Source organism: Elgaria multicarinata, chromosome 1 (assembly GCF_023053635.1).
Source record: "Elgaria multicarinata webbii isolate HBS135686 ecotype San Diego chromosome 1, rElgMul1.1.pri, whole genome shotgun sequence".
NCBI lineage: Eukaryota > Metazoa > Chordata > Lepidosauria > Squamata > Anguidae > Elgaria > Elgaria multicarinata.
The window spans coordinates 18,268,858-18,283,448 of record NC_086171.1 but is presented as its reverse complement, the minus strand read 5'-3'; the positions used below and the strand labels follow the sequence as shown (position 1 = coordinate 18,283,448).

The 14,591-nt window shown below is 38.4% G+C and overlaps 1 protein-coding gene across 1 annotated transcript in view; it reads left to right on the top strand.

The window, feature by feature from the left end:
• RAPGEF5 (Rap guanine nucleotide exchange factor 5) overlaps positions 1 to 14,591 on the top strand; it is a 62,791-nt gene that overhangs the window by 31,627 nt on the left and 16,573 nt on the right. The window contains exons 5-11 of the mRNA XM_063123957.1: positions 178 to 208; positions 1,891 to 1,969; positions 4,496 to 4,645; positions 6,367 to 6,464; positions 9,794 to 9,916; positions 10,630 to 10,808; positions 14,072 to 14,162. Coding sequence (XP_062980027.1) covers positions 178 to 208; positions 1,891 to 1,969; positions 4,496 to 4,645; positions 6,367 to 6,464; positions 9,794 to 9,916; positions 10,630 to 10,808; positions 14,072 to 14,162 — 751 coding nt within the window. The remainder of the gene's footprint in view (positions 1 to 177; positions 209 to 1,890; positions 1,970 to 4,495; positions 4,646 to 6,366; positions 6,465 to 9,793; positions 9,917 to 10,629; positions 10,809 to 14,071; positions 14,163 to 14,591) is intronic.

The following is a 14,591-nucleotide window of genomic DNA, read 5'->3' as shown; positions in this document are numbered from 1 at the left end:
CCGACATCCCATATTTGCCCATATTTGTTTGATCTTGATGTATAAGATCAAACTATACTTGTTCTTAAGGTGCAATTGTTAATGCCTTCTCCCCTCTGGACCTGTTACAGAAAAGGTCTGAATATCAACATAATTGGTTTTGGTCAGATAAAACAATGTATTGTCTTTTTGTTTCAGCACTGTAGATGAATATTCACCTCACAGAAAGGTAATGCGGTCATTTCTAGTATTTTAATTGTATCTTGGTTACTGGTGTGCATCCTCATTTTTTATTAGCTAGGTTTTGTTAAATCAATGATGGCAAGTGGCCAAAAGAAAAGCCGAAGAAGAATAAAGCTGGGCTAGACCAGTAGCAGTGCTATTTTGTTTGTTTGTTCCTGCTAGTGTAGCTCTGCTTCCAGCCACATAAGATAAGCTAAAGTGGCCGTGGCATTATTAGTGTTTAACTGCTATGCTCTGAGATGCCAGAATCTAGCCGAAGCCGATCAGCATATCCTTGCCTCTCTGGAGTTGAATCAAAGTAGATTTGGGCAAGCAAATTGAGGCAAAGATATTGATTGCAAATGTCAGTTAGTCTATTGGAGTAGAGGGTGTTGTCTAGTGATGGGGGAGAGTGAGAGAGAGCTTGTTCAAGTAATGTAGAGGAAATGGTATCCTAAACTTTAGACAAGGCTATGTTATTGTGGTCAGAAAATACAGCAGATTGAAGTTTGGGATAAAATAAGCTTTAAAATACAACTGTAGAAGTACAGGAAGCAGAAAATAAGATGGAAAATATAAAATTTCTCACAAAACCGTATGATTGTTATTCTCAGTGTTCTTTCAATCTGCACTTTTTCTGTTTGCCCACAAAGACAACTCTCAGTTTATTTAGCCAAGACAGTATTGATATATTTCTTTTTTGTTTTAACAATTTTGGGCCAGGTTTAGTTTGAGTTGGATCCAAAATTTACCTTCTGCAAGAAAAAGGAACCTTACGTGAGAGGAAGGGCTTTGCTCACTAAAGTCTCTCTACCTAATTTTTTAGGATCTCCCTCTTTACCCATTAAATCTTTGAAAACGGTCCGGAAGCTTCAGCTGGTACAAAACAGGGCAGCCCGTTTACTAACAAGGACTGGCCGGCGAGATCATATTACGCCAGTCCTTTTACAACTTCATTGGCTGCCAGTCCAGGTCTGGGCCCGATTCAAAGTGCTGGTATTGACATTTAAAGCCCTAAACGGTTTGGGGCCAGGTTATTTGAAGGAACGCCTCCTCCCATATGTACCTGCCCGAACCTTAAGATCATCTACAGGGGCCCTTCTCCGTGAGCCCCTGCCAAAGGAAGTGAGGCAGGTGGCTACTAGGAGGAGGGCTTTCTCCGCTGTGGCACCCCGGTTGTGGAATGAGCTCCCCAGAGAGGTCCGCCTGGCACCTACACTGTACTCCTTTTATTGCCAGCTGAAGACCTTTTTATTCTCTCAGTATTTTAACACTTAATTTTAACTTAAATTTAAATTTTACTGTTTTAACACTGTATTTTAATTTTATATCAATTTTGCTGTGTGGTTTTTATTCTGGCTGTGCTTTTTATATTGTATTTTGTATTTGTGCTTTTAACCTGTTGGTTGTCTTACTATGGTTTTAATTTTTGTGAACCGCCCAGAGAGCTTCGACTATTGGACGGTATAGAAATGTAATAAATAAATAAATAAATAAATAAACAAACAAACCACACCTCAGTTGATTAAGCAAAGACTCCTGACTCTCAGGGTGCTGGAGGGACTGCCATGGAGGTTGGAGAAGTCCACTTCTATCAGAGCAGTTGATCCAACATGAATCTAGATCCAACCCGTTGAGTTTTGCAATTATTGCATTTCGTTCATTATTATTTTTTTAACTCCTTTGTAGCATAAAACCATTTTACATCACTTCAGTCTCAAGGAAAACTGGCTTCAGAACAGAGGAACTGTGAATGAAACAGAGGAAGGTAAGCATGGTGGGAATGGAGCATGATGGGAACAGAGCAAAGGGAAGAGGAGGAGTATTATTACACACTAATTCTACATAAATGTAGGAAATAATAACCTTTCCAAAAACAAACTGTTTATGCCACCACACAAGGGCTGAATTCACACACGTTTTCTGTTGGGAAAATGAAATCTGAGTAATCATGTAATGCAGCCGTTCGCAACCTGATATCCTCTAGATATTTTGGACTAGACCTCCCAAGATTCCTGACCATTGGCTATGCTAGCTGGGGCAGATGGTAGTTGAACATCTGGAGGGCTTCAGATGGGAGAGGCTGACAGATCTGAAATCTGTACTGATACTGCTGCCATTGCTATTATTTTACTACTGCTGACCTATGGCAGCTGATGATGGAAGGAAGTGCCTTTGAGGTGGTGGCCCCACTGGGTTCGGCATGGTCTCCCCAGGAAGTCTTTCCTGGCAGGCAAAACCCTTTTATTTTATGGGGCTTTTCAGTTTTTGGCAATTTATTTTATTCTTGCTTGTATATTTTATAGATTTGCTAGTTTTAGCTTATTTTTATGTACTTGTTTTTTATTGTAAGCCATCCTGATAATTTAATTGAAGAGGGTATAAATCTAAATAGATGCTGCTGTTAAAGAAGTTTTTTTGCAGTTGGTTCCTACTTGGCCCACAAACTACTTTCAGAATTAGAAAAGTAGAGTATCTTCTTAGCTCCCATCCAGAAAAAAACTAAATATTCAATCTGAGGGCAGACTCTTTAGCCAGGGAGCATACAACTCCCCTGTTAAAACAGCTTCACTGGCTTCCAGTCTGTTTCTGGGCACAATTCAAAGAGCTGGTTATCACCTATAAAGCCCTCTACAGCTGAGGTCCAGGTTATCTGAAAGACTGTATTCTCCCATATGAGCCTGCCCGTGCTCTGAGATCTTTTGAGGAGGCCTTTCTCTCAGTCCCACCAACATCCCAGGCACACCTGATGGGTACGTGGGAGAGGGCCTTCTCGGTGGCTGCTCCACGGCTCTGGAACTCCCTTCCCAGAGAGGCTAGGCTGGCTCCCTCTGTGCTACAGTTTCGGAGGCAGCAAAAACTTTTTTGTTTCAGCAGGCTTTTGGAACTATGCTGGACCTGTGTTAATGTATTGGATTCCCCCCCCCTTTTAATCTGTTACAGTTTTTTTAAAAATAATAATAATATGTTTTTAATTTTACTGTAGGTTTAATTCTATTTTAACTTTTGTCATTTATATGTTTTAATTGTACATGTTTTAATTTTGTAAACCGTCTTGAGCCCCAGTACTGGGAAAAAGGCAGGATATAAATTAATAATAATAATAATAATAATAATAATAATAATAATAATAGCCATGAAAAATATTGTTGTGGAATTTTCAGTTAACAAATTGGACAGAACTGATTTAACTTTGCACATGGAACATTCCTGTCAGTTGCTCTTACATTTTCATAAAATTCAGCTGGCATCCTCCATGTTGCATGGCCCTAAGATCAAGACCTCTAGACTGACAGATACTAGACCTTTTTAGTGATGGCCTAAAAATTCTTTCCCTAAAGAGGTAAACATATCTGTATCCTCCTTTAAATAGACATTTAATTTTTTTTATTTCCATTTGCATTTTATTGATTTGTTGAGCTGGATCAACAAGTTGTTTGACTTTGCATAACATAGCTTTCTGTTAATGTATTGGCATGCTCGTATTTAAAACTTTGGGGGATTTTGTATATTGTGGTGGTCTGTAAACTGTCTTGGAAGGGCTTTTGCTTTGAGAGGAAGAGGATAGATCTTTTAATAAATTATAATAAAATGGTCTAGTTAAGGAGAGATCGACAACACGGCAGCCCACAATGGGTTAAGTAAGCCATGGCAAGGCTGTGGCATGTGTGACTGCTGTCTTGAATATGCGTCCGCCACTCTGGGGTTGTCGTGTCATACAAACCCAGCAAGGGTATGTTATGTGAAGATTAAACAACCCTTACATCCATGGTAAATTTTGGGGTTATGAAAGGGTTGTTTAAATCTCACATAACTTAGATTCATCAGATTTGCGTGACTTGACAATCCCCGAGAGGTGGTCACATATTCAGCATGACACTTGTGGCCACTGTAGCTTGTACAGGGCGTGTCATCCAAACTCAGAGAGTATGTGCTCTAGTAGCTAATAAGTATAATTTTCCCAACATAACTATGTTCTCTGAAGAAGGGTGTCCCTTAATGAGGACCAGGTATTATACAATTAGCCCTAAACCGGAATCATATCATAGTCGGAGTATATTAGCACATACATAAATTGCACTTTTTATCTGGAAACACTGTTTTTGTTTTTGTCCTTGTATTTTTCTAGGAAGAGGGAAATGTGCCTGTAGGTCAATGCACAGCAGCTGTGGCTTCTGCTGTCAAAGACTGACTGTCAAAGCAGATGTTAATCAAGGCATTGCAGTAGTTCAGTCTGTGAAGACCTTGCACTTGCGTGTCTGTTGATGGAATTATTTTTCTCTCTCTTTTGCAGTCTTTTGTCGTGTGTATATAACAGAACATTCTTTCGTCAGTGTAAAAACTAAAGTATCCACTTCAGCTCAGGAGATCTTGAAAATTGTAGCAGAAAAACTCCAGCATTCACAGGAAGATCTGGCGTTAGTGGCTCTTTCATTTACTGGGGGTAAATTATTTTCAGCTATCTTTCTTTTTATTTCTATATCTTATCTATAAAGAGAGGGTTAGCATTTTCAGGTGTAAGGAGAGGGCTGTTCCCCTATGGGTCCTCAGCTGGATGGCCATAGTTACAATAAGGAGCTGCTTAGCAGAGAGGGGTTTCCATGACAACTGCTAATTCTTCAGTACTGTTGGGTAATGCATTTCCACATCAGGTCTGGATTGCAAGGGACTTATCTTGTTCAGAAATATGTTATAAGGTTTTCCACTCCAGAAAGGTCTCCCACTTCATAACTTAAAACAACCTGGGAGGGCATTAAACGTACCTGTATACAGGGAAGGCACTCTGATATATTCCCCATTTGGACAAGCTAAGGTGATTTAGTATATTGGGGCAGGAAGAGGGAAGAAACTAGAAAATATAACTTCTATAATTTAAATGTTTCCCAAACCAATACAAGTAATTTTTTCATTTTAAAAGACCATTAATCTAGAGCCCAGTCCCCCTCCCATTTTTAAAGAAATGAATCTAATTCTTTTTAAAAAATAATAATCAAGGCCTAGTGACCTACCTCTGGGAAATAAAATTACACAGCTCACAGGCTGCTGCTCTTGTTCTATTTGACCAGCCCTGTCTCAGTATTTTATTGTAACATCTTAGAGTTTTTTATCAAGAGGCTATTGAGTGAAATTATTACGGAGCGTATATTTAAAGCTGCCCCTTTGAAATAGACGAAGTCTGGCTGAAAGATATACGCTCCTCTATTTTAACATGAAATCGAAGCCAATTTAAAACACTTTTATAATTTTGCTATATTTAATTACTAGTTTGAATACATGGATGTGAATTCTTCTTCTGTTAATGAGCTTCTGCATAACTGTACAGGATAAAATCCGTTGGGCACCTTTCCTGCCCATGCCCCATCACGCTGAATAGCAGTAGGACAAGAGCTGGGGCGATATCCCAGGGATCGCCCTGGGATCGTCCCTGTGTGTCCACATGATGCACAGGGGATCCCGGGAGCAGGGAGGGATGATCCCTCCCTTTCCCCCGGATATTGCCCTACCCTTTAATCTTGATTTTTCCCGTGGTCTCGGGATGATCCTGAGACCATGGGACGTGTGACCAGCTGTCCCAGTTTTGTCCTGGCTCCTCGCAAGTAACCGCGAGGAGCCAGGCATAGGGTACAGAGCTTCTCAGGAGTTCCGTGCCCATCGGGGGTGGGGTGGGGGGAGCAGGAGGGTTTAAAAAAACACCCCTCACTTTTTCGTAGGAGCGCTTCTGTGCTCTTTTTCGATTCAAAACAAAAAACAAAATGGCGGGTGCAACATCCTCTTCCTCCCGTGACATTGCATGCCGCGTGTAGACTGAGAGGGAAGATCTGGCGATCATATCACGAGATCATCCCCCTCCACCCCCCTCGTCTAGCCATGCCCTTGCTGAGAAAATCAATGAGTCCACATGGGGTTATTAAAGAGGATGTTTATATATATATATAAGAACAGGGCTTTTCTTCAGAATTCTTCTCTTTCTTTACATGGGATGCCAGTAGTACTACTAGGTGACAGAAGAGCAGATAAATAAGATTTGTCTGTTAAATAAATCCTCATAGAAACTTTGAGTGCTTCAAGAAATTATGGGGAACAGTGATTTCCCCCCCTTGAAGAATGTGTTTTAAATGTCAAAATATGGTGATTATGCTTTTCTTTTTTGTTCCTATATTAAAGAAAAGCACGAATTACAACCAAATGACCTTGCAATCTCCAAATCCCTTGAGTCGTCTGCTCGTATGTTTGTATTTCAAAAGGATCTGACAGATACTCTGGTAAGGCTGTGTGTTTTAAGTTCTGAAGGCTTTTGATTTCTATCAAAATCCTAGGTGGCTGTAGGTTTCTAAAATTACACTGTGCAACTTATTAGTTTCTTGGTATAGAGACTGTGATCAACTGAATTATCTCTCACACCGCTTTAATGTGAACAAAGGCTAGCATGTTCATTTCCTAGCTTTTCCTCCTGACTTTGTATGAGTTTGTTTATCAAATATCAGTTATGTAGGTAGCTAGATGTCACATTCTGTTTGTACAGCTGTGGGTCATAACGAAATATTAATTTTGTATGACATTGATGTTTTAAATTACTTGCACAAATGCCTTACCTTGCATCTGGCTTGCCTGGGCACAGGGAGGCCTTTGCAGGTGGTGTGGGAGAGAGAGGCGTAACTAACCGCCACTGGAGGTGATTGTATGGCACCATGGTGGGGCTTGCAAGGTGCTATTAGCCAGTGGGGCCCTCCTTCCCACCCTCTTCAAAGCCCAGCTCCCAACTTCCCTCCCTGTATGCAGTGTGGGCTCTGCTGGTTGTCCTTTTTGGGGCCAAGTAGGAATTTTTGGCTCCTAGTGTGATTGGCTAGGGCTATGAGTCTTTTCACCTACTTCACACTGTAAGTGGGGTGGGAGTGTCTAAAGGCAAATTTTGGTTGTTAAGTTAATTTGGTCACAATTTTCTAGGTAGGCTGGTAGGGGCAGGACGATTAGGTTCAGCAGGGATGGTGACCTTTTTGAGACACCCACTGAGGGTTTTGCACCCCAGTGGTAGGATAAGGGTTACCTGTGAGGCCAACTCATCTCTCCCATCTGGTGTTTTGCAGCCCAGGTGGGGGTGACACAGAAAAGCCTCCCTTCCCCAAATGGGGGTAGATAGCATGGAAAGTTTTCACCTGAAATATACCACCTGGCTATTTGCTAATGTAAATTAGTGGCCCACCCAGGTTTCCAAAAAACATGACTCAAGTTTTCATACCATACATTTATTTATTTATTTATTTATTATTTATTTAGAATATTTATATACCGCTCCCCATTGAAAAATTTCGGAGCGGTGTACAAGATAAAATGAAAATAAAAACAGAATAAAACAGTTAAAACAAAATTTAAAAGAAGCAAAAACAGAAATCCAAGGCTGCATATTAAGGAAAGGCTTCTTGGAATAAAGATGTTTTCAGGAGGCGCTGAAAGTAGTACAAGGTTGGCGCCTGCCTGACCTCCAGAGGCAGAGAATTCCACAGAGGGGGCGCCACCATGCTGAAGGCCCTTCCCCTGATGGATTCCAATCGGAGGATGGATCTATGTGGAACCACCAGGAGCAGGCCCTCGGATGACCTCAGTGACTGGGCAGGTTGGTAAGGGAGAAGGCGCTCTCTCAGGTATCCTGATCCCAAGTTGTTTAGGGCTTTGTACACAAGTACAAGAACCTTAAACCTGGCCCGGTAGCAAATAGGCAGCCAGTGCAGTTCCCTCAGCAGAGGAGTTACATGCTGGAAAGGGGCAGCTCCAGACAATAGCCGAGCTGCAGCATTTTGCACTAGCTCCAGCTTCCGGAGCTGCTTCAAGGACAGCCCCTCATAGAGCGCGTTGCAGTAATCCAATCTTGAGGTTACCAATGCCTATACCACCGTGGTCAAGTTATTCCTGTCCAGGAGAGGCCATAGTTGGCGAACCAACCAAAGATGGTGCCATACATACATGACTTGTCTATTTATTTCCCCCCTCCTTTCACCTGCAATTAAATCCTTCAGATTCTGTGTCACAGTAATAATTTCATGCAACTTTTACAATCAGGAAAACATTTTTTGAAAAAGAAATATTAAGTATATAGCTTTGGCATGATTTTACCAAACATTTATATATAAATGTTTGAGGGAAATGAGAGATGATATTTTTAATATGTATCGGCTAAGTTTCTTTTAAGTATCTCCTTGTACTATATTTGCTATGTGGACAAAACGTTAATGATAAGAGCAAGCATGTACCTTAACACACAAATGGAAATTTTCATACAAAGAATGATAGGTTTGGTGTTTTATCTAAGCTTTGGTGTTTTATCAAAGCTATTAAGAAATTTTATGCCTTTGCCTTGAAAGATATATCACTTGTATGTTCTCTATAGTTCACAGAATCATAGAATAGTAGGGTTGGAAGGGGACTATAAGGCCATTGAGTCCAACCCCCTACACAATTCCTAGAATTCTATGTAAATTTAACAAGTAGTATTAAACAGATCGTTTCATCCCCTTTGGAAAAAAAATGGCTGCACTCTAAACATGCATAAATTGTGGCATCTGTGACCTTCAAATGATCAAATGTGAGGCTGCACTTGGCTTTAAGTAAGTCAAATTGAATTTAACAGGCTTTACTTCTGATGCATAGGACTGGGCAGTAAGATTACTTTCTGTTTAAATACTTCACTTATATGCAAAATTTCATTCTGTTTTCCAAAGAATTCTAAATCTTTGACAAACTCAAGTGAAACAGATGAATAACCAAGGTGGTGTTCCACTCTGCTAGAAGTTTTATGTACTTAGATTCACAAATTTACTTTTTTTTCCTTTCTGCTTGTCAAGTGTGGTTAGAATTGACATTTTTCATCAAAGAATTGACAATTTTATGAAGTCTAGAAATGTTAATTCTGAATGGAGCCATGTTTATTGATTTATTTAATTTATTACAATTTTATATTGCCCAACAGCCAATGCTCTCTGGCAGTTCACAATTAAAACCATAAAAACAACAAATAAAGCATAATATAAAACTTTAAAACTTGAAAAATACCACATAAAACGTATAACCCAAGCAACAATTATAGCCTAGGGAAAGTCTGTGGGAAAGATGTATTTTCAGGAAGCGTTTTAAGGATGTTACATTTTCTGCCTCCTGAACTACACGAGGGAGAGTTTCCAGATGGTGGGTGCCACTACAGAGAAGACTATGTACTGTAGTGTTGAGTCCATGTAATGTAAAATTGTTTTGTTTAGAGCTTAGAAAGTCATTTTCCTTTTATTTGCAATACAAAACCTCTTGGTGCAAGAATTCAGAACGTAGGCATGGTCATTTGTGATGTTGCTTTCTGTATGGTATTCAGTGGGGTATTTTTGGCTTTTGGCTTTTTAATAATTGATTCTTAAAGTGGTGTAGTTGGCTAATGTAATAAGAATGCATTGATCTCCTTAGTATTGATGCTATTTTAGTCTTAGTGGCCGTAATTATTTCAAGGAAAAAATGTTTAGAGAAAATAAGGTATTGAAAAAAGATTACATTGTGGCTGGATTTCAATTATATATGTCGTTTAAGAACTCTTTTCATCTGTCCATTGATTTAGAACCCTTTTGCTGAAAATGATGAAACCCAGCAACGGTCAGTGAGAATTCTGGGAATTAACACGTGGGACCTTGCTTTGGAATTAACAAATTTTGACTGGAGTCTTTTCAACTTGGTTCACGAGGTAAGAAACAATAGATGAATATGCTCACTGTAAGGCTGAGTTCTCTTGTTTAGTTTGTGCTGATTTCAACATAATATTGGCTCATGTAATGACTTGTTCAGGTGATGCCAAACCATGTAACTTTCTGGGATCAATCCATGAGCAGAATATAAGAGGAAAACAGACCTCTGCTTTTAAAAGCTAAATACATGTCAAACTCTGTATCTAAACTTACAGGTTGGATCCAGATTTAGTCATACTTAGAGTAGACCAGCATAAGTCACATTGATTTCAATGGGTCTACTTTAAATGTAACTAAGCCTGGATCCAACCTGGTGTATAGAAGTAAAAAGCAAAATAATTTTTCTGTTTTCAGTGAATTCTTGTTGCCACCCAAATACATTTAAAAATTCAAATTAAATGCAACTTCCGTGAAGAAAAAAAAAGCAGCAGATTTAATCTAGCTCTCATTAGTTTTCAGAATGAAACCTACCAGCAATTAATGGATCCCAAGTCAGAAATGTTCTTACATTTTTCATAGCTGTGACCTGAAAAGTAACTGCTGAAAATCTCACAAGCTTACTTGTGATTTTGAACTCTTTCTGACCTGAATGAGATCTGTTAATAAATTATTAAAAAGAGTTGTCTGAACAAGTATCAACAGTTACATTTTTCAGATTGTTAAATTCTGATTTGCATGTTTAAAAGCCCAATTATCTGTAACTGTCTTCCAGCAAGAACTGATATACTTCACCTTCAGTAGACAAGGCAGCGGGGAAAACACTGTGAATCTTAGTCTCCTACTTCAAAGATGCAACGAAGTTCAACTCTGGGTGGCCACAGAAATACTGCTCTGCAACCAGCTTTGTAAACGTGTACAACTAGTGAAAAAGTTTATTAAAATTGCTGCTCAGTAAGTTACATGCAATGTGAATGTTGACCCTGGACTCCTGTTGAATATATTCAGCCTTTTAAAACTGCATTGAAGAATAATGAAAGAAAATGTGTTGGCATGTCATACATTTTGGCAAAGCACATTGTAATGTGCATATAAAATCCTATATGCATCTGGAACAACATATTTTGTCTAAAAATAGGTGTGAGCAATTTCATTCTTTTTATTCCTCCACTACAGTCTGAAAAATCTGCACTAGACACTGTCTAGACAGCCATAAGATTTTACAGTTTCTGGGAACCAAGGTCAGAGGTAGCATGCTGACCTTGGTTCCCAGAAGCTGCTCACCCTGCTCCCTCATAGCCTCTCTGTGCCGGCTCCTTCTCTCTTAAGCAAAAACTGCAGGGCGGATGGAGCACAAAGGAGAGAATCCCCTCCATGCTCCATCCGTGCTGCATTGGATAGTCATTAGTCTCTGCATTCAGAGGCTTACAACTTTCCCAGTAGGATTATGTCCTAAACTTCACATGACTGTTCTAAAATAAAGTGTGTGTGTGTGTATACAGTAAGAACTATGACCTGTCCAACTTTTATATTTTAATATTTAGCTTCTATTCAGAGGGTGCATAGTACTACTAAGTACTATTAATACTAAAGTATTATTATTAATCAATAACATGTAGTTATTTATTTATATCATTTGATTCCCTGTTGGTAACAGAGAACTCCTCATGATCTGCTCCAATTGTGTACTTAAAAGTTCTGTCATCTAAACTAAAATCGTTCATGAATTGCATTCTCATAAATCACTCAGAAATGCAGTTTGTGAGCGTACTGTTGAGCAGCCCTTAATTTCCATATTTATCAAATACTAAGTTTGATATATTTTTTACATAGAAAGGACTGATTTTGTGAGACGTGCCATATTCTATTATTTTTATATCCTTACAATACACTGATCTATAGCAGATATACAGGATAACTTTGCCTAGAGAGCAAAAATGTTGAAATATCTATGTTCAGTGCCTTTTCATGGGGGATAAGGCTATTGATGGCTGCTAATCATGATGGCTATATATTATCTTCTGTAACAGAGGCAGTATGCCTCTGAATACCAGTTGCTGGGGAACACAAGCAGGAAGATGTTATTGCACTCATGGGATTTCTATAGATGTTTGGTTGGTCACTGTGGGAGCACAGTGCTGGCCTAGATAGGCCTTGTTAAGTTCTTACGAAATATGAAATTAAAGCAATATAAATTGAGCACTAGAGTTCTTCCATTATTCTAAATATATTTCTATTCTGAATGTAGGCATTGATACAATGAAATATCTAAGTAGGAGGCCACATTATATCTCAGGTTTACTTAGGCCTCCACAGATTACTTTAGAAAATACTGTTAATTACATCAACACCAGATCCAGGTGTGCAAAATTATAAAAATGAAAACGTTGACAATACATTATCTCATTTGCTCAACAATTCCAATATCAATTGAAACAGTGCAGTACACGGACATTCAAATAACAGAATCTGTAAAAACAGGTCCTGCAGACTATTAAAATACACATGGGAATGTTTTCAGTTGCAGGGTGTAATAAAACGCTAGAATAAAATAAATAAATAATACTTTGTACAGGAATTCCCAACTGAGGAGGTTACTGTTAACATTATAACTATTTTACTAAGGTAAGCTGAAGTAAAGGTCTTTCCACATAATCGGTTTATAGTGCCATGTAATGTGCAGTTGGCACTTATTTGACACATGGCATCCATATCTATTTCTTCGAGGCAGTATAGGGTTGTTGCATGTTCCCAGTATTTTGTATTGCTGGGAAAATGAAATTCTTCCACCAGACAGCACTACTGCTACAAATTGTGCGGAATACGGTCTATAATGTGAATATCTAAAAGACACCTGTTTGATCATACTTGTAATGTGAATGTGACCAATAATACCTAATAACTACTCAGTGGAATGTATAGGTTGCACATTAATTAAATTCACAGTAAAAAAGAACTACAGAATATACTGGAGGATGCAAAGGAAGAAAATGAATGAAGGTTTAAGAATTGTAAGAATATGTGTAAGCAACAGTGGGGAGAGTTTTAATTTAGATAAACTCCAAGCTGTGCAACTAGGGAATATTTATTCCAGGGAAAGAAAACAGATCTTTGAATGTTAATAGAAAAATGAAGCATTAGGAAGCTGTATGCCATGATTTCCAATAAATATAATAAAAGCTTCCATGATTATGTGCCAAAATGTTAAATAAATTAAAAGCAAGACTGTAATTCTTCCAAATGTGAATCCCTATCAAATCGAACTTTTGATTGTCAGGGGGACGGGGAAAGAAGAGGAGACTGAACAGTTTTGCACCCTTTGAAAAAATGTTTTTGCACCCCACCATTTTAACATGTATTTTTCAGGAGACACTCAAAAGGGATGTAATTTTTGAGGGTATTCCTGTATAACTCCCCCCAAAAATCTAGCCATTAATGCACATCATCGCACAGCAATAAGGTTTTTTAAAAATATTTTTGTGCACATTTACATTAGTGAATATCCACTAAGAGAAGGCTACATTCTGAAATGCTTAATAGACAATAGGCCCCACTGAATATAGTGGTACTTACTTCTGAGTAAGTTGCACAGGATTGCTCTGTTAATCATTTAATTCCACAATTATTTTTTATTTTATGTGTTTGTGTGCATGAATTATACGAAGGCAGGATTAAAAAGAGTCTCTTAATGTTCATGAGTATCAGTTCACACCAATAGGGCTGAAAAAGAGAGAATGGGCAATGTACCTTCAAGTTAAAAAAAAAAAGGCACCAGGACAACAGCAGACTGGACAAAGGCTGTTTACAGGTATGAAAAGATTGTAATATTGTAAAAGGTAGGATTTTTCATGGAACGTCTCACAACCTTCAAAACCCCAATTTTTGCTTGAAAATTGAAACATCACAAATCCTGCAGAGCACTATTTTAAACACCTGTAAAGGGTCTACTGGCTATATGGATTTTGATAGCAGAGAGAAGTTATTATTCTGACATTAAAGTTGAGTTAGGAAAAGTCCTACTAAGTTTGAAGTAGGCAAAAGAACAATAATCTTGGAACAGCATATTGGACTTGCATCTATTGGATCAACAGAGAATAACTTTACCTTAGTGATAATATAGTTGGTGTCGTTAATCTAGCATATTTCTCCATCCCAGTAATATAAGATTTTGTATGAACAGAAAATGACATCATGTCTTTTTTTTTTTAATCTTATAGCTGTAAAGCCCAAAGAAATCTGAATTCATTCTTTGCCATTGTTATGGGTCTCAACACTGCATCAGTTTGCCGGCTTTCTCAGACATGGGAGGTAAAACAAGTATTTCATTGATGTAGTTCGTCTAAATATTTGTTCTTAACATATTGTCTGTACAGCATATAAGGAAGTAAAAAGCCCAGTTAATTGCAGACATAGGTCATGCAGAAGCTCTTAAGATTTCTCATTAAAAAAAAATCCTATTAGGACAAAACAATTGAAGGCCTCAATGATTATACTACTAATTAGGTTTAAGAAGCATCACTTTTGAAATTCTTGAAATAGGTTGCTGCCTGCAGGCTAGTTAAAAGTGTCTCTATGCTGGTTGCTTCAAAAAGCGAACCATTTGTGGGTACTTGCATGTCTTGTGGAAGAACTCCTAAAATGTGGATTGTCTCCATGACATTGCAAAACATTCTTGGTATTAGCTTGGAAACAAACCACCAGATACAGATCTTCTAGCCCTATGGTGAGCTAGAAGAT